At 41.1% G+C, this 24031-nt stretch overlaps 1 protein-coding gene across 2 annotated transcripts in view; it reads right to left on the bottom strand.

The window, feature by feature from the left end:
* The window catches only part of LEO1 (LEO1 homolog, Paf1/RNA polymerase II complex component), a 33583-nt gene extending 11590 nt beyond the window's left edge, over positions 1-21993 (bottom strand). Inside the window, exons 1-12 of one of the 2 annotated variants that reach the window (XR_008451880.1) lie at positions 21888-21993; positions 19176-19901; positions 18810-18914; positions 17978-18072; positions 16810-16955; positions 15281-15365; positions 14848-14942; positions 14433-14567; positions 13701-13836; positions 13237-13423; positions 12894-12991; positions 9710-9895 (exon numbers count right to left, since the gene is read on the bottom strand). Coding sequence is in view for 1 of the 2 variants with exons in the window: in XM_054077766.1 (XP_053933741.1) it covers positions 9791-9895; positions 12894-12991; positions 13237-13423; positions 13701-13836; positions 14433-14567; positions 14848-14942; positions 15281-15365; positions 16810-16955; positions 17978-18072; positions 18810-18914; positions 19176-19901; positions 21888-21945 (1971 nt within the window). In the remaining variant the exon portion in view is untranslated. Of the gene's footprint in view, positions 1-5061; positions 9896-12893; positions 12992-13236; positions 13424-13700; positions 13837-14432; positions 14568-14847; positions 14943-15280; positions 15366-16809; positions 16956-17977; positions 18073-18809; positions 18915-19175; positions 19902-21887 lie in introns of those variants that run through there. The other variant, XM_054077766.1, reaches the window with a different exon arrangement.
* Between the last annotated feature and the right edge of the window lie 2038 nt (positions 21994-24031).

Raw genomic sequence — 24031 nt, forward strand, 5'->3', positions numbered from 1 at the left:
GAAGCGCCACCAAAGAAGCATCAAGACGGAACAATAAACAAATGACTAACAGGAGAAGACAGGCATGTGGCAGGCCTGCACAGGATGGCAGGGCACGAGGAGCGCCAGGCACGAGCAGAAGGCTCCGTTTGGGTTAGTGTGCTCTGCACCCCAGCACAGGTGGAGATACACAGCTTGGTTGAACCGGCGGGGCACAAAGGCACAGAATCCATGTGTGTGTGTCTATGTGAAGTACCACGTGCTTTTGGGTTTGAATCTAAATAATTTTTCAGCCTAAATTGCATTGATATGTGCGCTAGATTTTTTTTTTAATGTAAGTTTTCAGTTCATTCGACAGTCATCTTTGTTACCAGTTTTTAAATACATATATTTACATGGTTTAGAAAGAACCATTTGGAATCACGTCCTGGAAAAACACATCCTTCTGGCAGACAACTTGTGTACTTCCACGTAATTAGTGTGCATTTATAGAAAGATAAGGCATGCTTGGGTATTTTATTTTTGAGCCCACTTTTCATTAATTACCACATTTTCCAAAGAGTGAGAAATAACATTGGGCCCTTCTCAAACTCAGCTGCAACAAACCCGTGTACAAGGCCATGATAAAATATATTCAACAAATGACTGACTTGCGCCTTCGTTCCCCCTCCCATCTCCTCTGCCCTTGTTCTCGTGTGGTCCTGCAGGGCTCTGTCCCAGGGCTGGTGGCTTCCATGGACAGGCAGAGTGGCTGCAAGCACTGCAGAGGCAGACAGCAGCTTCATCCAACAAAGCTCCTCAGCTAGATCAAACACCTGCTAAGAGTTCTGGCATTTCTCTCCTTCCAAAACAATAGATTTCTTTCATTTATCCTATTTCAGACTTCCTTTAATTTTAAATTTTTTTTCAGGTTTTTGAAACATCTTTACAACCTGACTTAAGGAACGCCTAAAAGCCCCTTCAAGATCAAAAGCCTTCAGAAAGCAAATTTATCTAAAATCTCTAATAACTTTTGAAAACTCTACAGTTCTTTTAAATTTCACAAGCTTAGTCTGTTGAAAAAAAATGTTTGCTCAGAGTTCAGCCCTGCAGCATGAAATGCATCTGTCTTAAGCTGCTCCCAGAGATCCCCAAATCAAATGCGACACCTCGTTTTCTTAGCAGCATCAAAGTTGACCCCTCCTTTCTAGCTCCCCAGCAATAGCAGCTGATCCACCAGCGCACTTCGGATGATGTTCTGTAACAACAAACCTGTTTGGCCTCAGAAGGTCTGAAGAGATTTAAAAAAACGTTGTGAAAGGAAGGCACAAAAAGGGGGATAAAGATAGGATCAAAAGGAGTTTACAAAACATGCCTCAAAATAACTTCTTCCCCTAAAAAAAACTTCCTTCCAGCTTATCTCAGAATTGTTCCTTCTATGCAGCGAAGTATATTTCAGATGCAAAACTACGGTCATATCCAGTACTCCATACAAAACTATGAACCGTCCCAAATGTCCAGATCAGTGCTCTCAACCATTTCCAATTCACAGCTTCAAGTCTTAACAGTAATATTAGCTCTTCTGCATATCTGGCATAAGTTTATTCACAACCAGCCAGCTTTTCTTAGTTACATGGTGTGGATCCACACACTACTTTGTGAACTTGCAAATAAAAGTTCAGAGATAGAAATCAGATTTAAAAACGCTACGTTACACAGGTATGTGACTCATGCAGAGGTGTAACTTCTAATAAACAAGTTGCAACCACAATGCATTACACGTTTATATAATTCATGATATAAATCCAGAATTTACTTTAACAAATGCCATTGTCACATGGATTAAGAACATTTAAACAACTTGAAAAAGCTCAGATAATCCTGCTTATTCAAAACTTTGCTACCTAACTGAAGGGAAAGTTTAAAAATACAGGAGCAGAGACAGTAAATAACTAAGGCAGCCCTGAAGTCCAGTAAAGTGCTTAATTACAAGGTGACCCAAGTCTTCAAAAGGGCAGCACAGCACTCACAGATTTAGTTTTCCCCAGTATCGAGTAATGTCATGCTATGGATAGACTACATCTTAAGACAGACAACCACATACATGGTGCTGCCTGCTACATGCCAGCAGCTACTCCAGATTTAGTGTCTGAGAAAGCCTGAGAACCAAAATAATCCTATTTAGTACCGAGAGATCAAACAGGATTTGTAAAAGGGTAACGTATCCACAGATTACTCAAATGTTTCCAGTTTAAGTGTGGTCACTTTATAATCATGTTCAGAAAGCATTCTCATGTGTAGATGTAGAATTTTTTTACTATGTCCAGAGACATTAGAATTACATGAAAAATATACACTCATACGTATGAATATATATGACAATTCCTGGGAATGGTGTTCATAAAACACCAATCCCCTCTTATTTACCCCTCATACAAATTTGGAATCACTTACTGATTCAGGAAGGTTCTTCGACAGCCGTATTTACTATCAACAAAGGGAACACGTCAACAAAACACAGCATCTCTTTCTTAGCAAAGAAAAGCCCATCAATATCATCTAACAATCAACTTCTCTAAACAAGGTTTTCTTCAGAAGGAAGAAAGTATTTAAAGATACTACCAAAATACCAGTTGTTTAAGCAAAGTTCATGCTGATCTTGTCAACAATTAATTCATAGTGAATCCAAAATGATGCTGTAATGGAAGCATCTTACAACCCAGCACACAGCTATATGCCTAACTACACCTGTAATTACAGCAATTAACAGTTCTGAAGAGCCTCCTAGAGCTCATTGTCGACAAGGTCCTTAACAATAGCTTAGATGGGACACTTTCACGTCTTAGCTCTTAATCCTTTGTGGTCTGCCTACTATGACAACAGCAGCATCATTCAGCTCACAACAGAAAAGCCTCCACCCAAGGCAGTTGTGAATGAACTGCTTCTGAAAGAAAATGCAGTCCACTTAGAACACAAGAAAATACAGCTCGGTAGACTGAGTTAACTGTTTCCAGCATCAAACCACCAATGTGACCTGAAGGGCAGAAAGGGACCCTTCTGCAGGGGCTTTCTGCCACGATGCCAAAAGCAGACGACCAGCCACCTGCCAGTGGAGATCCTAGGAAAACATTATCTAAATGGCTACAGCACACACAAACCTAATTATCAACCAGACAAGCACCATAAATAACACAAACAGATGCACAGATGTTACTTCTGAGATAAGAACAGGGCCAGTCAGAGCTTCAGAAAGCTCTCGATCTCATTCAGCCACTCCTGTTATCCTTGAACATACACTCCCCTGACCAATTTTCTCATCCCATTGCAAGTAAGTATTTCTAAACTCAAACATGGATATTTTAAAACCTATAAAGCTTTTCTTATTTACAGCAACATCCAGTCCAACACGTCTCTCAAATAGGGGCAGTCAGATCAAGTCAGCTGGCTCTCAAGATAAAAATAAATCTATATTTTCTATGTATATCCCACTACCCATGACTAAACCTGACTGCAACAGTAGAAAGTGCTCGAGTTTAGCCAAAGATACTATCCCATATAGGAATGGGATATATGGGATAGCACCCTTTAAGGGTGCTGGGCTCGGCTGGACTCCTCTTTCTTAAACTGAATGTTGAAAAAAGCTCATAGAACCTGACTGAGTGGCAGAACTCGCTACCTGTTATAATGCTGCATTCCTTACTCTGGGCTCTGTTCAAACCCTGCCCGTACAGCAGCTGTATTGTTGCTTGCAGGTTTGTTCTGTAAATCTTTGGAAACCTTTCAGTACAGACCTGAAATTCAAACTGACAGTGATCAGGCACATCCTGTAATGACTCAGCACACTGGGTGCTGAAATGAGTACCAATTTCTCTTGACAACTTTAGAGAACAGCTACTAACAAATGCCTGCATTTTATAATGAATATACTTGTCTTTTTCTTCCCAAGCATGCTTTATTTGCACATCCAACTTATTTTCTTAGTGAATCTGATGCCCCTCTATTACTTGAAATAAATTAATCTTTTGGTTTTTCTAGCGATGCCAAGTCACACAGCAACAGGTCAAGGCTGAGTGAGCGTTTTCACTGCACAATGTATTTCTTGAATCTTTTACAAACCTACCATAAACACTCACCAGGGACCATAATGGGCTTTATACACCCCTATTAGATTAATAGACAGATTTTTCTCCTCCAGACAGCTTTCACGTCCTAGACTGAATGCCTATAGCTCACTGGGTTAATGATCCTGGGTGTTTATTCTGGTAGTTGACCATTTTATCTCTACAATACTTCAGCTTGGGTTGGCCATCCTTCACCACAAGCCCAAACACTTCTGAAAGTATTAAACCTCCTTAAAAACCGCTGGCCTGTCAAGACACCTTGCGGACTTGAAGATTGTTCCCCTCTAAATCGTTTTCCATTCATTGTTATATAGAGACCACTGCAAAGTATATCAGACCGTTTATACAAGCTGGACTGTTAAAAAACTTACTTTCCTGAAACTATAATTTGAAAATTTAGCCTTCAACAATTTAACTCGTACTAAAACACAGGAGGTTGCTATGGGATTAAATGTTTTTGCTGCAGGTACACTAAGAGTTTGATCTGTATCCTATGGTCCCCTATTAGGCTGATTGAAATGCAGTTAGTCCCGACACAAGAATGCGTCCGGGTCATTTTCAGAAGACTGATTTATGAATCCAAACATATTTGGACCAAAATCTGCAGTTCTATGAAGCTACAAGCTTTTTACACTAGATGAAGACTCTCTGTTCAATAAAGCGTTGGTGGAAGTTCCAAGAAGAAAAGAGGAACACCATCTATGTCCCAAGGCAATTCACAGAACTCATGGGAAGAAAAACAGGCAAACATTTTTAGTCAGTAAGCTAACACTCCACTATTTCTGTCCCTGTTATTTAAGCCTCCTGTTTCATCATCAGACTTGAAGCTGTAAGTGATCAGCAGTGCTTCTCAAAATGACAGTAGTATTTTGCTTTTTTCCAAAGGAAGAATATTCTCCTTTCCTTCACTATTCACCACAAAAACGTGTACTGAGAGAAACAACATAGAAAATTCAATCCAAAAGACAAATTACCAATTGGACATACATAGTATAGCAAGGTGGGTATGGAAAAGGGATAATAACTCAAGATGTGTTAATGCTGAGATAAAATGAGGTATCCTTTAATAAAAATGTGAAAGATCTACCTTTACTTAAAGAAAGATACCTTTCAGAGCTAAATTAACAGCTCCCCTGAAATCAACACAGCTTAACTCGGTTGCAAGAAACATTATCAGGTGTGAAGTTGGAAGTGTACCAGTTGTCCAGCATCAATTTTAGATTTCACAACTGTGATTTTGGCTTTTGAGCTGTTTCCATTTACTTTTCTGGAGGGGTGAGGGGGAAGGAAAAAAAGGAAACGCAAAAGGAAAAGAAAAGAATAAAGAGATCATGTCTTAGCCACACCACTTTGGCCTGACCCTTCCTTATCTACTCTGGGATATCCTCCTCCATACCCAAACACAGCACAGTCCAAGCAGCAGCTTATTTTAAGCTGAAAACTAAGACTAGGAGACAGTAATTGCAGTAACCTTATTCTATACCAGTTAACAAACCTCAAAACTGCTGGTGGCAAACACGATCAGAACCAACACTGGAACAACAGCTGGAGCAGGATTCTAGAGATTAAAGCTCCACGCCTCAACCAAGCACATGAACGCTACGTACAAGCCTGCTAAACACCTGAATGGAAAGGCTGGTACTACTGCTACCAAACCCCTAATGTTTATTTCCTTTACATATGAAAATGAGAGCGCTCCTTCAGTATCCATGTAAATTTTCTAAAAAAGGTTTTATCCTAAAATCAATAATGAGTCTTATTGTGAGAACCTGTCCTACACAAAATGTTTACCATACATCTTTAAGCTCGATAAAAAAGCCCTAAGAAAATTGCCAAGTTACCAGGCTAAGATTAGCACCTCACTTCCACAGTTATATTCTGAAGTGTTTTGCAAAGAACAAAAAAAGCACCAAACAATATAAGATGAGATATCTGACTCAGTCAAAGGATATAAAAAAGAGGGTATGTTAGTTAATACTTCCACTGTTTTATAAGATTTTATTTATCTTTCATTTACAATAACGAACACAAAGTCGTTATGACTCCATGACTAACAATAAACTAGTGCTTCCCAGAAAATTTCAACATAACACAGAAACGTGAAGTTACATTTGTTGGTAAACTGGTTCTACCACCTCTCGTTTCTTCAAGACTAAGTCTTAATGGAAAAAAACCCCAAACCAAAAAACACTTTCTAAAGTTAAGCTCCCACTTTTATAACTGATTTATTCCGAATATCAACCCATATGCTAAGATTCATAGGCTTTTAAAGCATAAAAATACCCGTTAAAAACAATCTCCAAAACCCTTAAGAAAAAAAGTCTTTGTGACAATCATTTCAGCATAGATTTACCTTATTTCATGGTATTTTCTTAACTACTTAGCATACATAATTCCTCAAAATGCCCAGGAGTTTCGAAGCAATTAGAGATACGAGCTAGTAATCAATACCAGTTTGCAGCCTTTTTGCAAGTCTTTCATGTCCAGGCAAGGATTAAAAAAACCCAGCTCAAGTCAAAGGGAATCACTAAGCAACAGCAGGTATTAGTCACATTGCCCTCTGAGAAGCACTTCCAAGTCAAGCCACAGACAAGTTCCTGAGCCTTAGAATAGCCTAAGTTTCACAAGTCTAAGATATTATACCTCTTATAGGAAAAAATCAAAAGAACATTCATCTGCAACAAATCAACTTCTTAATCATTCTCATGTAACAGTCTCTATGCATTCAACAACACCCAGAGAGCTTGATTAGCAGTCTAATGTTGTCAAACAACAGCATTCTACTAGAATGGCCTGACACCAAGGACAGCCATGCCTACTGGCTGAGAAATAAATACCCATGACTTCATAGGAAAGTCACCATCTCATGTTCATCACATTCCTCAGGCTGCAGCTTCCTATCAGAGCCGAGCTGAAACTTGCTGCCATATACGGGATCTATCCTGCTCCACCTCTGCTTCCCCTTGTAAATCAACATTTACAGACTCTGCCAAAGAGATGACCCTTCGCTGATGTCCTCCAAGTCAAGACCACATCAACTGAACTGAGCTGGCTGTGATGCTCACGTGGCCTGCAAGGCAGCTCTGCAGGCAAGCCTGGCAGAAAACACACAAACTCAGCAGAAAGAAAATTTCCTAACAGTTCAGCAAGTTGACTCACTGTCCTGGGCTAGTTATTGCCAAACCTGCCGCTAGGAAGAGTCAAGGACTGTGTGGGCAGCTCCTCCTTTCAGTGGGCACTCCTTGATCCATCCTGTGTGCCACAACAGGAGATTCATGCCAAGTTGCATGGCTAGGATGGAGAAAAGTGGCAGGTACCAGAAAGAAAACTCTAGATAAACTGGAAACCAGGACACAGTTGAAGGATATTTTTGAAACAACAAAAATATATACAATAAGAACAGGTGACTGCTTAAAAAGAATTTATCCTATGTCCTGCCACAAGCCAGGAAATCTAGTACTTACACAGCTTAATATCAGCTCTTCAAAGAAATTTTTATTTGCTGGAAGTTGTTCAAATGTTCTTCCTGGAAGAACCATTCTGACTAGTTAGTACAGGAGTAAACACAGTTCAATCCAGATTCTCTTTCCTTTGGCTTAATAGTTTTAATTCTAATAAAATGAAACTATTCCAAGTAATTCTGTCATACTTGGAGGCTGGGAAAAGGGACAGCAATAAAATGTCTTCAGTTAAATAAAACTATATATTAGACTCACAATTAAAAAAATACCATGGATAAGGCTAAGTTCATTCAAGTGACTTTAATTACAGGATGATTGTTAAATCAATTTAAACTGAGAAAACACTTTCTGAAGTTCCATGTTCAAGTAAGACTTTAAAAGAGCAATTTACAAAAGAAGATAGTGTAAAAAATTACTTCTTTTCATCTTTGTAATCCACAAAAAGCCTCATTTTTGGAAGCTAATGCGGACCACTTAGTAAAGGCTTAGTCAGCATCAAACCTACAAAAGTAATTAAAACATTTTCACTCATAGGAGTGTAGTAAAAATAAAAATAGCCAGCACTAATTAAACCGACATGAAAGCAAACCAGTGAAAGGGTGGTGTGTTTACATGCACTAAATTTGTTGTTTAAGAAGTATCTGGGAGGCTTTTACGTGAAAGTACAGCATGTTACATCCACACAGAATGAGTCCCTTTCTAAACAGCTGGCTTCTTCCTGAGGTTACAGAGAGCAGGTAACCTCATGTAAGGAGCCAGTCTCCCAGCAGAGGTCTAAACTAAGAGGATTACAGGGTCAGAATGCCAGCAGATGGAGAAAGATTTTATCCACACATTAAAGAGGCGCAGAAACTCTTAGATAACAATTTAATCATAAAAATAAAGAACAGTTTCTCAGGCACTCAGACCTCCAAGTTAAATTTTTTCACTTTGTTTTCGTTCTTGCAAACGTCTACACTGCAGTCAGCTGCTCAGCAGAATATATTAACACATGCAGAGCTCCGTCCTACTGCAGCTAGAACGCTCCCCGTACCTTCCAGACATGACAAATGGAGGTATATTATTTTGGCAAACTTCTGGCCCAGTTAAAGACGACAAAAGCAAGATGTCGAGGTTGAAATCTGTATCTCAAAGAACATCCAGAGTCAGGTAAAAAAGTAACACAGAGAACATCTGAATGCTCTCTCACCAATAAGCGAAACTAAATATGGCATATTTCATCCTGGAAAGAAAGTGTGGAGAAGTTCATGTATTTCTTCTACCCTTTCCCCACTTTACAACTAGTATTACATCACCAAATACGGTATATAGAAATAGTATAAAAGCAGCACTGATCCTGTCCAGAATACTCTCCTTCAGTGACTTCCCTGCTAAGCAAAACTATTTATAAAACCAACCAGGAACAACAGAAAATAGCACCGTAAGGATTATATGAGATTATAAGACACTATTTTTAGGATATGTTTGTGCATTGTGGTTCATTTCACCTTTTAAAGGAGACTTTCATCTCTGCTTGCAGATATTTCTTAGTTTTGTTGAAATAGGTGTTTCTTACTCTATTACATCACTAGCATGTGCCAATTATTGTTATTATCAAGGCTCAGTCAAAACATGGATTTTCATTCTGGACTTCAACGCATAAAAACCAAATGTCATATATGATGATCAGTTAACTGTTCTAACCGCAGGAACTCCAGAGTTTACTCAGATATGACAAAAAATATTTTCAGTCGCCAAAACATACCAGCACATAGTGTTTTGTTCACAGTAAACAGGAAATAAGAAATATTTAGGAAAAAGATAGAACTGTACCATACGACTCAAATGTTCTTTCACCCCTTCCATACTAACGGTAAGCTACATTGCCATACCCTTGTCAGGCAAACTTATCATTTAAGCAATCTGTAAAGATTAGAATGATTTCTCCTAATGAACTCAGTAAAATTCACGGATTAATTCACTTGGATAATCAGTTACTACAGTTCTCAAAATTGAAATGTACTGTGCAAGATTAAGAAACGGCACTGCGATGATCCCTGGTGCAGCAATTTCTGCAATAAGAGAAAAATCTTAAAAGGTAAAAGGAAGTCAAAAAACTTTATTCACACCAAAAACGTAGACTTCAATGGAATTTTCCTTTATCAAAATAACCCCATTATGGTTACTTACATCTTTGCGGTAAGAGAACTGTACAAGATATATATATATATAAATATATATATTAAAAAAAAAATCAACTTCTGTGCTTTCTTAATCATCATCTTCTTCCTCTTCATCGCTGATGACATATTTCTTATGCTTCTTACTTGCTTTGTCATCATCCTCTGCTTTTCTCTTTCCAGAAGGCTCACCTTCCTAAAAGCAAAACAGGACAAAAATAAACCAACACACTTTAAGCTAAAATATAAAACTCAAAACAACAAGACCTCGAAGTTTTTCTTGTAAGAAAAGCAAAATTATTAGTTCTAGCTTTTCCATATCGTGCTACTGTGATGCAGGACTGCTCATGTGTTAGCACTTGAAGTTCAGTCAACATTGCCACCAGTCTCAACCCCCACCTGAGAGGGTCCACAATACAGCTGCAGCTCCCTTCACCTCCATGGACATGCAACCACATCTGCTTCAAAATGAACTATGGCATAGAAGTAATTTGTGCCACAGTCTGGATTTATAGCGTGTGCAATATCATTCTCAGTAAGTCTTATGAGCACGGGTAATTCCTAGAATTTGTAGTGGGTTTTTTGACATGCAGAAGCTTTCATAGAATCATAGAATAGTTTGGGTTGGAAGGGACCTTAAAGCCCATCCAGTTCCAACCCCCTGCCATGGGCAGAGACATCCCACTAGATCAGGCTGCCCAAGGCCCATCCAACCTGGCCTTGAACCCCTCCAGGGATGGGGCAGCCACAGCTTCCCTGGGCAGCCTGGGCCAGGGCCTCACCACCCTCATAGTGAAGAAATTCCTCCTTATGTCCAGTCTAAATCTGCCCCTCTCCATTTTACACCCGTTCCCCCTCATCCTATCACCACAAGCCTTTGTGAACAGTCCCTCTCCAGCTTTCTTGTAGCCCCTTCAGGTACTGGAAGATCACTATAAGATCTCCTTGGAGCCTCATCTTCTCCAGGCTGAACAACTCCAACTCTCTTAGCCTGTCCTTGTACTGGAGGTGCTCCAGCCCTCTGATCATCCTTGTAGCCTCCTCTGGACTCGTTCCAACAAGGCTGTGCACAACGAGGTCAAGAGTTTCACATATGTGGATATGTATTACAAGTACCACACTTCCTATCTGGTGACTGAAAGTAACTAGTTATGCATCACTGGGCTTTTCCTGCAATACTGCAGCACCCCTCTGTGGCCCTGATGGGAGTTATTACCTTCAAGTCATTCAGTTTTAAAATGGAGACTATTGTTCCTCAAGCAGCAAAGAAATGCTGTTGACTTTGGGTGGCTGGAGCGCCTCCCACACCAGGACAAGCTGAAAGAGTTGTGGTTGTTAAGCCTGGAGAAGAGAAAGCTCCAACGAGTCCTTATAGAGACCTTCCAGCACCTGAAAGGGGTTACAAGAAAGCTGGGGAGGCACTTTTTACAGAGGCATGGAGTGGTAGGATGAGGGGTAATGGGTATAAACTGGAGAGAAATAGATTTAGACTGAACATAAGGAAGAATTTCTTCACAATGAGAGTGGTGAGGCCCTGGCCCAGGTTGCCCAGGGAAGTTGTGCCCCATCCCTGGAGGGGTTCCAGGCCAGGTTGGATGGGCCTTGGGCAGCCTGAGCCAGTGGGAGGTGTCTCTGCCCATGGAAGGGGGGTTGGAACTGGATGGTCTTTAAGGTCCCTTCCAACCCAAACCATTCTACAATTCTATGGATAGATATTTTCCTCTGAAAGACTGGAATTACAAAGCCCTGACATTGCTCTTGACCTCAGGGCAATAAGTTAAAGTGACTTAAACAGCTAAAGGAAATCGTGACATAAAGCGTTAAAAAACATTCCATAAGCTTACACTGATCTACTCAAACTCCCTTTTTTAAACTTCTACATGACATTCTATGCATAAACTTTAAAATAAAACATAATTTGCAGTAAAACAAGACAGGAAGATTAATCAAACTAGCATGCCTGTGTAAAAAGAGTTCTCAACCTACAAAGTAGTAAGAACCTACAGAGCTAAGTTAGTTTGTATTCATTATTCTGCCACGTAAGCGAAGGTATCAGCAGTGCTCAGGTGTGTCCACACCACCACTCCTAAGCCACGCTTGGCTCAAGAGAAATGCATAGCTGCAAGTCAGGACTGCATGGTATCAATCAACATCAAGGTTACAGTCATACACAACTGGTGGGGTCTAAAAGAAAGCAAACTAATGAGCTACTAAACGCAAGCAGACCAAACACCTGCTCAAACCCAATTCCCTCTTGAACAGGGCATTGGGAAGCCAGGGGAACAGCGTCAACTGCCCTTGTCATTAATTCCAGTAGTCCTTCCTCTCAGCATCCCAAGGTACACAATAAATGTCCTATGGCTCTTTGCTACAGGAGCGTTTTACAATGAGGAGCGAGGGTCAGGAAAACAGACTACAGGTATAGCTGATACAGGACAGAGTCCATATACTTCTTGGTTCCACTTCTACCACTGAATTAAAAGTTATTTTAGTCCCAGAAACAATATCTGTCAATTTTGGAAAGTGTTTCACTGCAGTGCTCTAGAAGGAGCGACTTTACTTGAAAGGAGCTAAACCTCAACCCATGACGTACACAAAGATTCATTTGCTTATACCCAGCAGTGACAAACTACAAACAGCTAAAACCTGATTTTAGAAGAGAGAACAGCACTGCTGCTGTAGCTACTTTATCACAGTCTAATGTTTAGGATGATACTTGGGCAAAGGATAATATCTATTTAGCAATGGATGTTAACTCTTTTTAACTCATTTTTGTAACTCCTCTATTTAAAAAGGGAAGAAACACTACGTGAAAATGCTTCTGTTTTTTCCATACTGAATAGAAGAGGAACATGGAAGCTTAGGAGACAACACTGCAATAGGATTCTGATATTAATTCTTCTTACTCCTTGCATAATTGTGGTAAAGTCATTTTACATTACTCTGCATAAATTTTTCCATCTTTAAATCGGAAATCACAACAATGACCTCCTCTGGGAATCACTCAGGTCTATGAACTAATGCAATGTATAAGAAACTGGTGATTAATTACCATGGAAAGCATGCCAAGTCAAATAATACATTAATTACAGCATTGATGAAACTACAGAAGTCTCTGCTTTAAAAACTAGATTTAGTGCAGGAAATGTTCCTGACTGAAAAATAATAGCCTTAGAGCAAAATCTTTTTCTTACCTCATCACTAGTAAGTTTCTTTGCCTTGAGTAGTCTTTGTGTTTTATCATCATCTGAGCCCTCATCACTATCAGAAGAGTAGATCCTAGCACGTTCCTCTACAGAGAAAAATGAAATGGGTGAGAAAGAGAGTTCTTTAAAAATAGTTCTTTATTATTTAGTCCTACTAAAAGCTTGGCAGAATCTAACCCTAGCATAAATAAAATAATCTGATAGCAACTGAATTCACGTCTCCTCATGTATCAAATTACCTGGCAAAATGCAATCTTACCAGGACTCTCCGGTGTAATGAATCTTCCTGATTAACACAGACCCTACTTACATGCTGGTAAGGTTTTATTACCTCTGATGCCACCTTTGTATCTGTTTTTGATAGCTGCTAGGCTGATCGAATCATCTCCCTCATCCTCTTCATCATAGCGATCAGGTTCTAAATAATTTGCACTCAAGCCACGCTGATGTTGCTTCTCCCGCATTCTTCGTTGCTGAGATTCTCTACGAATGGAAGCTCTTAATCTCTCCTCTTCTTTCTGTCCAAAGAAGCAAAATATAAAGATTGAAGAGGAAAAAAATACTCGGAAGCACCTTGTATTCCACTGTATCTTCTGACATAATCTCACGGCAGTGTAAAGACTGTACTCACTCTGGTGTTTTCATAACCTCTACAGTTAAGCTAACAACTCTCGGCTGCAACTCAAAAATACATTCTGGTTTTTATAAAGTCATAAAATGTTCAGAAACACTCGGCTATGTTACAGCTGCAATTTTTTTTATTAAATCAGCAGATAAAGTTTTGTGCCACAATACCTTAATCATTTCTGTGCGCTGAGACTCTGGATCACGACCTGCCATCGGCAAAATACGAATTTTCTGGGTCTTTGAACATCTATCTGCCAGAGACAGGGTCATCTTCCTGTGAGTGGCGCTGTCCGTAGAGTGTGGCCTGTTACAAAATAATACCGTGGGTTAAATACTTTTTATAGGGATGTATTTAAGGGACAGTGGTAGGGCTAGCATACTTAAGATTTCATAGGCTCATCTGCACAAAAGTAAAAACATCATCCTTTTTAAAAATTATTTATTTATGTGCATTGTAACAGTTACTGGAGGCGTAATTTCCTCTCTCAGCAAACCACATGCAGTCCATTACCTGCCTAAATAATCACCCTCACATTTCACTTTAATGTCCCAAGACATAATCATCACCTTCATAGCAACTGTGCATTACAAGAAAGATTAATTTCAGGGAACATTCTTTCTGATTCAGATGAGAACTTGCACTTAAAAATGCATATTAAAATATATATAAAAAATACTTGTAGCCTACATATCACAGTGAATGTCATATTAACCTTCCAAAGTGGGACATCTAATTTAGGAAAAAACCTTATTGGAATACTGACTTTGGAAAACAGCACATTCTTATTAAACACTTAAGCTCTGAAGGCTTACAAACTGGTATCTCTACTTGTTATATACTAGTTAAAACACTTATTTGCAAAAGTGGCATCAACATTCAATACAGAATAGTATGGTTACCTGAAGGTTAACTTTGTCTTGAAAACAGCCTGTCCTTGTAGACCTGTCCCTTGTCTGATGAACAAATGGTTGTGATCTCCCTGTAGCGGTGCCTTGTACACGTCAAAGACCTCATTGCCCAAGTGGAGAGACATGCTTAAAAGAGAAGCATATATCAGTTACTTGATAAAGCCACTACAGTCTATTTTTTGTCTCATTTAAAAATGGAGAAAGCGTTCATGTTTCATTTTATATAGAACCAATGATATTTCAATCCAAACTAAGCAGAGCATAAAACATTCAAAGCACCGAGATCGAAATAAATTTCTGCTGTGCAGAACTGACATCAAAGTTTATTGACTTTCCAATTTTGCATACCATGGCATTTCACTGTAAGAACATTGGTATTCCTCAATAATAAAAAGTCCAAACTAACCTTCCATCTGACCATTTGACTATGCGTGCATTACTTTCTCTGATCTCGTTCCCTTCATCATCTCGTCGCATCCGCCACCGTATTGTGTTTTCTACCTGTGGGGAAAAAAAAGCAAAATCATTTTTTTCTAACTCACAGTATGGAATAGTGGTACAATATATTCTATATAGGTCAAGAATTACAGTTAGAAAGGCTAGATAATTTGTTGCAAGATGCAAAGAAATTAAAGTGAAAGGTATCACTTTTATAAGCAAGACAGGTGTCAAGCTTTTTTAGAAATTTATTATTGAAATAGATTGACTTTTCTCAGTGCTGAACTGCTCCACACTTTCATAATCTGAGACATAACTCAAAACACCATTCTGAAATACCTGAAATAAACTGCAAAGAAATGTGGCTAGATGAGCGTAAAAAAGGATAATTAACATTATACCTTGAGTTTTAACCTAGTTCTACCCTCTTCGTCAAGCATCTCCTCATCTTCAAATTCATCTTCGTAATACTGGGGATCAAAAGGTCTGCAATAAATTATATAATACAGTCTTTATTCTTCTAAAAATTAATCCAGATTATTTTAGAACTGTGTAAAAATAACAGGTCTTCCAAAGGTTTAAATTACGCCCAAAAGCAGGCACTGCAGCTGTGAGACAGCCATTCCTGCAGCCATTTAATTTCCTGCATTGATTCTACACCGCAGGAGGCCTTCCCAAGCGTCTTCACCACCATCAATTACAGGCACTTTAACATTCAGACCCTCTAAATAGGTCTATTTTTTTCTTCTAGCTAAAGAAAGCAAATCTGCCTTAAAATATACTGTTTCCTTAGTACCAGGATGATGAGGTCAGGGTTAAGTCTGGAACAAAATACATATGCAATATTATACAGAGAAAAGAAAAATCATCATCTCATAAATCTCGTGAATTAGGGATTTTACAAGAGCACAATCTTTGTCATTTTTTTTATTTTACTCTCAAAACCAACCAAAGGGAAAGGAAGATGAGGTTGTTTTTCCTCTCTTCTTTCAAAAAATCTGACAAGAGGAGTGGGAATGAGTGGGGGAAGGCCATTCCCTTAGCCTCTTTCCTAATAGTTTCCAGGCTGCTGCAGGGGGAAGAAGTGATAAACAGACTGCTACTGTGCAATTCTATTTTCAGTCCTCTCTGACACCCAAAGATCCTCAGAATCTCTCTCACTGATTACAGCCACTAACTGCATTCTTAATAGTTCTCTCCTGAAAGCGTCTAAAGCACGAATGCCAGGAACAATGATTTAACTAATGTATAGCAGAAACAATGCCACACTGCCAGCTAACAAGGCACCGATTAAACACTACAATAAAGTTAGTTAACAAAACACTCAAAGAGATGGATTTAACAGCAACTTACTAGAAGTGCTGGAGGTAGGCTTTAGGGCCAAACCTATCACTACAAACAAGTCTAATAATTTGTTTTGTTTCTTCTTATGAATTACAGAAAAAAAATCTTTAGCTCTGTTTAGATAAATAGGAAAAAAGTAGTCAGCCACATCATAGTTAGACAGTACACTAAGCACACACACAAATAAAGAAGGACTTATTCTAAAATAAAAAAAATATGATTTTATCACTAAAAAGTGCACAAAGATCCTGTGCACTTTGTTTTCATACCTCTGAGGCCTTTACCTATGTTTGAAACTCAACTGATAGCACGTGCTTTCAATTAAATCATATTTTTTGATTGGTTCGCTGGTTGGTTTAAAAGACAAAAAGTTATTAAATTAAGCTGAAATCCATGCTTTTAAGAAAACTACTCAGCCCTGGATATGTAACACTAATAGACATTACTACTGACTACAACCAAAAGCGTGCATCTTAATGTCAACCATTTTAAATAGCACCAATATATTTAATTGTATTATTGAAACAAAAGCAATATAGGGAAACACCAAAAAACTTTATCAATTACATATTTAATGTGCAATTACCTGGGTTCCACGCTAAGGAAGTTGGGCAGCTTCACAAAATACAAATCGTTACCCAAGTCTGTGTTAACTTTTGGTATTTCTACCTCTATTCTAGTCTCTGGAATGGGTTCTTCTTCCTGCTGTTCTTGACTCAGTCCATTCTCATCCTAATAAAAAAAAAATAAATAACAGGAGTGTAAGTGGAAAAATTCTATCTAGCTACCGATGCTCTAACACGCACTTGCACTTTGCTTGAAGAAGCATCATCCATATACACAGAGATCAGGAAGCTTTGGGTAAAGGAATCTGCAAATTTTCAGTGAAAGTAAACCAATTCAGCATTTTATATGCCACTTAAAGTTATTTCAAATACCGGTGCAAACTCAAGAGACCAAAGACAGTAAGGAAACAGCAAGGGAGCTGACATACCCTTTTCAGCAAAGCACTGTAAACTAAATGGGGACAACTTTTCCCAGATTAAAAAAAAAAAATATTTTTCTGTATTATTGTCAAGACCAAAAATGAAAATATTCGTCAAACAGTTTACTAAGGTACAAAAGACAGCTATGGGTTGGTATTTTACTTGATGACAATCAGAACTAACCAGTATATTTCTTACAAGTAAAAAAGTAGAGCAAGGATGGGAAAAGGCACATAAATTAATCTATCTGATATTGCCATGTTTAAAACTTCAATAATTCTTTTAGCTAAGACAAAACCATAGGATCACAGAATAGTTTGGGTTCGAAGGGACCTTAAAGAACATCTAGTTCCAACGCCTCTGCCATAGGCAGGGACACCTCCCACTGGCTCAGGCTGCCCAAGGCCCATCCAACCTGGCCTTGAACACCTCCAGGGATGGGGCAGCCACAGCTTCCCTGGGCAACCTGGGCCAGGGCCTCACCACTCTCAGCGTGAAGAAATTCCTCCTTATGTCCAGCCTAAATTTGCCCCTCTCCAGTTTATCCCCATTGCCCCTCATCCTATCACGACAAGCCTTTGTAAACAGCCCCTCTCCAGCTTTCTTGCAGCCCCTTCAGCTATTGAAAGGTTGCTACAAGCTCTCAAATTATCTGTAACAGTTAATTAATGCCATTAGATTTTTTTCTCCCTAAAATATTATCAGACTCAGTGTTATACATTTCAGAGTGGAATGGCATGTTAATAATTTCAAGTCAAGTCTACTCACAATGGGCTGTCCTGGAGTTGGTGGCTTCTCTTCTCCATCACTCCCTGAGGAAATGTCATCTGCCCCTCCAAACAGATCCATGACATCTGCATGCTCTTGAACAGAAAAATTACTACTTTGAAATAAACACTTAAGCACACAGACCCTTCTACATGCAATCACAGTCACAGAAAAAATAAAGATTAACACATCCCTTCACTTTTATTACCAATTAAAATCACCTACAAAGGTTATATTTATGAAGCACACATTATTCTCTTATCCTGAAAAACAGTGTTCCCCATGTATTTTTAGGCTAAGAACCTGAGATATGTTTTCTTGGAAAGGCTCCACCAAATAAGAGAAGCCAGTTGAGAAATGGCAACAGAAGAATTAAGAGTACAACATCATCCTTTACTCATATAAACAAATATCTTGTTTATATGTAAGCAGCAAGTTCATGACACATTTTGGAGATTCTACTTCTCAGAAGAATCACCACCTCTTTGTCAGCCAGCTAAACATCACAAAACCCAGGACAGGTACTCTGTGCTACTCTCATTAGAGGTACCATTTCCTAACATCCTTCAGTAAAAATGTGCGAAACAATCTTTGTAAAAGAAAAGCTGTTTCTCATGGAGAAAACTGAAAAAATGAAAGCTAAGTAGCGATAATTAACAGACACCGTGCACAGCCTCACACAGAATTCTTGCTGTGCTGTTTTGTAATTTTCATGGCACTGTAACTGCGCTACATAGCAAGCACTATCAATTTTATCAAGTTCTCTAGCAGACAAATGCTTAAGGTGAGGATTAAATGAACAAAGTCTCCACAAAACAATGTCACCAATTACCTTTCTGTCCTTCTGTATCACTGTCTGCTTCTGAATCTGATGCAATTGGTTTCTTCCGCTTCATTCGCAGAACTTCATCTTCGCTATCACTGCCCCTTGCAGATTCTATTAAGCAGCATAATTATTGTCAGCAAATTAAAAACCTTGTTCCACATATTTTAAAATTCCTTTGTATTAATAACTTGATTCAGATGAAAATGAACTTGAAAGTGTGGCATAAAAAAAACATTACAGGTATGACCAGAGTTGAAAACTAAGTGATTAATGCCTTTACATTGAGGTCTGAATCATTTCAGGCTGATATAAAAGAAACAATAAAGAGAGATCAAATTAGCAGCAAATCATTACCACCGTATTCAGTCCTACCAGATTTATGCTCTGGGTCCTCCTCATCAGAGCGCTGGGCCCTTTCGTCATCGTCAGAGTTCTGCATCTTCTCCTCATCAGAATGCTGGGCCCTTTCATCATCATCTGAATTCTGCATCTTCTCCTCATCTGAGACCTGTGGCCTCTCCTCATCATCAGAGTTCTGCATTTTCTCCTCATCCGAGTTCTGGAGTCTTTCCTCATCATCAGACATCTGTGGCCTTTCATCTTCTTCAGAGTTCTGTACTTTCTCCTCATCATCAGAGTTCTGCTGTCTTTCTTCATCATCAGAGTTTTGCTGTCTCTCCTCATCGTCCGACTGATCGCTTTTATCCTCCTTGCCCCACTTCTCATCCTCTGAATGTGCTTTTTCAGAAGCCTCTCCCTCAGAACGATGACTGCCTTCATCCGACCCATGCCCGCGATCATCCTCATCATCATCATGAGCTGCTTCTGAAACACTGTGCTGGTCCACGTCTGACTGATCATTATCTTCATGCTCAGAATGTCCAGAAGCTTCAGAGCGGTTGTAGGATCTTTCAGAGTGGTTGTCACTCCCTGTGTGATGGGATGCTCCTTCATCCTCACTGTCATCTCCAAATAACTCCTTGTTACTAGGCTTCATTGCCTCCCTGTCATCATCCTGGTCACTGTCACTTCCAGAAGCATTACTACCAGAGCCAGCATTCTCCTGATCGGAATCGGATTCAGATCCAGAATCGGAATCTGCAAAACAAACACCACTGTTTCAAGAGTCTAAACGTCCCTACAAGGATGCACATAAGATGATGGGCATTAAAAAATAAAAATAGGCTGCTAAAACTCAGAAAAAGAACTTACAAAGAACTGTAAGAAAAAACTATACAAGTTTCTCAGGGAGACCTTATCCCTGTCTACAGCTGAAAGGAGGCTGTATCAAGCTGGGTGTTGGTCTGTTCTCTCAAGTGACAGGTGATAGGACAAGAGGGAATTGCCTCAAGTTACACCAGAGGAGGTTCAGTTTGGACAATAGGAAAAATTTCTTCACTGAAAGGGTTCTCAGGCACTGGAACAGCTGCCCAGGCAGGTGATTGAGTTCCCATCCCTGGAGGTGTTTAAAAGACAGGTGGATGAAGTACTTAGGGATGTGATTTAGTTGTGAACAGGTATGATTGGGCTAGAGGATCTCAAAGGTCTTTTCCAACCTAAGGGTGCCTAGAACAACAAAGTAAAAATCTACTAATAAAGGCAGAGCCAATGAAAGGCAAAGAAAGTGACGAATGCCACAAAGTTTCAAGCACAACATTTTGTCTAAGATTCTAGAAAGAATAAGCAATTATCCAAGCGTAAAAAACATAAACTTCAAAATAGTTAGGGCTTACAATAAGTAAGTAAATATCTGTCTAGGGCTTAGGAGATCCTACAAATCTAAAGGGTCATTGTGTCTTCAACCCCCATGAGCCACCCAAGCTGAGGATGCTGAGCACCGCCGTTCAGAGCAGGTGAAAAAGGAACATCTGCTTGAGAGATTATTTCCAGAAACTGAGGCAGCCATTGTAATTCCTTCAACCAGGAGATATTCCATCATTTTTCTCTAGATGCTGATGACAGCTAAAACTTTTCCAGTGAACAAGGGACAAAGAGGGAATGAGCTGTACTCCCACTGCCTCCGATCCCAGCAGCTCAGGAGAGCACACAGTTAAGTGTTATCCCGTGCAGGACCACGCTTCCCTTCCATTCCCCATGGCGCACTTGGCTTTTGCCCCCTACTGCCTGCTCCACTTTCTCTCCAACCACCGCTCCCTCTGCTTTCTCCCCATTGCCCACTTCGCTTTCACCAACCATAGCCCGCTCCACTTTCTCCCCACTGCCAGCTCCGCTTTCCCTCCCATTGCCCACTCATTTTCTCCACCCATCGCCTGCTCTGCTTTCCTTCCCCACCGCCCGCTCCTCTTGCCCTCCCATCTCCCACTTCACTTTCTCCAACCATTGTCCCTTCACTCTCCCTCCGCATCGTCCACTCCGCTTTCTCCAACCATCACCTGCTCCGCTTTCCCTCCATCACCCGCTCCACTTTCCCTCCATCACCCGCTCCGCTTTCCCTCCATCACCTGCTCCGCTTTCTCCCCTGTCTCTCGCTCCAATTTCTCCAACCATCGCCTACTTCACTTTCCCTCCCCAATACCCGCTTCACTTTCCTTCCTCACCACCTGCTCGGTTCTCACTCCCATCACCCGGTGGGCTCCCCATCGCCTGCTTCGCTTCCCCTCCAACCATCACCTGCTTCCCTTCCCCTCCATCACCTGCTTCCCTTCCCCTCCAACCATCACCCGCTCCGATTTCCTTCCCCAACACCTGCTTGGCTCTCGCTCCCATCTCCTGGTGGTCTCCCCATCACCTGCTTCGCCTTCCCTCCATCTCTCGCTCTGCTTTCTCCCCTTATCTCTCGCTCCAATTTCTCCAACCATCGCCTATTTCGCTTTCCCTCCAACCATTACCCGGTCCGATTTCCTTCCTCACCACCTGCTCGGTCCTCACTCCCATCTCCCGGTGGGTTCCCCACCGCCCGCTCCGCTTTCTCCTCCATCACCCGCTCCGCTTTCCCTCCCCACTGCCCGCTTGGCTCTCGCTCCCACCGCCCGGTGGGTTCCCCACCGCCCGCTTCGCCTTCCCCCCAATCCCCGTCCGCTCCGCTTTCCCCCCACCCTGGCTCCGCTCCGCTCCCCGCCTCACCCTTGCGCTCGGCCTCGGACTCGGCGTCGCTGCCGAACAGCTCCTCCATGTCGGCCATGGCGGACGCTCCCGGCAGCGCCGGCGCCGCGCGGTGACGCGCGAGGGCTCCGCCCCCTGAGGGCGGGAACGGGGCGGGGATTGGGCGGTACCGCCGGCGGCGCCGCGCGGGGCCTTCCGCGGCCCTGAGGGGGTACGGGGTGGGGGGTGGGGTCGCTATTACCAAAGAAAATGGACTATTCTCTATCTAAGCTAAAGTTTCCTCTAAGTAATTTCATTTCTTTGAAAGCTACACAAAGTGCTCCTCTAACGGCACGTTTTCTTTCAAGCAGTGCTTTTCCAGAGACTGTTCATTCCTTGAAGACAATAACGCCTCGTGCGCGGTCTGACCTGTGCTGAGCAGATGTCTCTTCTGGAATCGCCTCTGTTGAAACTGTATCTCAAATGCAGGAGAGCTGGAGCTCGCTCCAAAAGAGCAGGAGTTTCCGCTGTTGTGAAGTTCATAACATCAGTCCTTGGAAATTGATAGAATATTCATAGAATCACTAGGATGGAAAAAACCTTGGAGATCATCAAGCCCAACCATACCTGTCCAGTGCTAAATCATATCCCTAAGCGCTTCATCTCCCTATCTTTTAAACCTCTCCAGGGATAGCAACTCCACCGCCTCCCCAGGCAGCTGTTTGAGTGCCAGATATCCCTTTCGGTGAAGAAATTTTTCCTACTGTCCAATCTGACCCTCCCCTGGTGCAGCTAAGGCTGTTCCCTCTTGTCCTCTCCCCTGTCACTTGGGCAAAGAGCCCAGCACCATCTCCACAACCTCCTTTCAGGCAGTTGTAGGCAGTGCTCAGGTCTCCCCTCAGCCTCCTTTTCCCTGGGCAAAGAAACCCCAGCTCCCTCCAGCCCCTTCTTCAGCTTTGTTGCTCTTCCCTGAACGCCCTCCAGGACCTCAATGTCTTTCTTTTAGTGAGGGGCCAAAACCTGAACACAATATTTGAGGTGCTGAGTACAGGGGCACAAGACTTCCTGAAAAATTTATACATATGCACATAAGTGGGAAATATATTCTGCAACCAGGTTTTGTCTCGGTATCGGGGCCGTGGTGGGGGCAGCAGAACCATTAATGGAGAGTGATGCTGCAGGCAACAGCGCAGGCGGTTGCAGACACTGCTGCACACAGGCAGCACGCAGAAGCATCGGGCATGGCCGGGCAGAACTGAAACCAGGAGCCATGGGTGGTGCCACCCACCACCACACAGCACAGCTCCATTCAAAGGCTCCCTCTAAACTCCCACTCTTTCTCCACCACTGATGTTTAAGGCGTGTAAGCTAAACCCATTCCTGTTTCTACACGTGAGGCACGGCACAGTCAGCTGAGAGAGGTGAAATCTTATCCCTTGTGTCTAAAAAATGTACGTTGCCTTTACAATGGCAAATGTGCCTGAAATAATGCTGCCCAAAGCCACCTAACAACCCACCCCATTCCTTCTTCACTTGCTCGTACGGATTGAGCAGGCATGACAGCAAATATGCTGTCACTCCTCCTGTGGGCTCTTAGCTGCCAGCCGTGTGAAAATCATGTTCCACAGCGGTAGCCCTTTACTTCCAGAAGAACCCTTCAGCCACTCGCCTACTGGAGAAGAAAAAGAACAGCTTGACATAAACGAGTATGTTGACTTTAAGCAAGTCACAGTACTATTTAAACACAAAACTAAAGCAAAGCCACACCACATCACACACACACACACACAAAAACCACACACAAGCCCACAACAAAAGAATACAGTACTTTAATAATTCAAAACTTTTACTGGTTTACAATCTGACAGCATACAGTGCTGATATGCTAAAACACTCAATGCATGTTTCCTCAATGGAAATTTAAATTGAACACTTGCTCGTTTGTAGCTTACAAACAGTATTACTCAAGCTGTAGAGAGAAGCAGGCTATTTCTTTAAAACATAACAGTAAACAGATAATTGCTTTGGAATATAGGCTATGTTTCCATCCTTAGCTTGGAACTAGTAGAATCAACATATTTGGTCGTTTGACTTCCGCATTAAGCCTGAAAAATTATCAGGAAGAAAAAAAGTATCACCTCTTTCGGAAAAAAAGACTTCGATTTTATGGTAGCTGGTTATCAAAG

This window comes from Cuculus canorus, chromosome 12, assembly GCF_017976375.1.
Source record: "Cuculus canorus isolate bCucCan1 chromosome 12, bCucCan1.pri, whole genome shotgun sequence".
Classification (NCBI taxonomy): domain Eukaryota; kingdom Metazoa; phylum Chordata; class Aves; order Cuculiformes; family Cuculidae; genus Cuculus; species Cuculus canorus.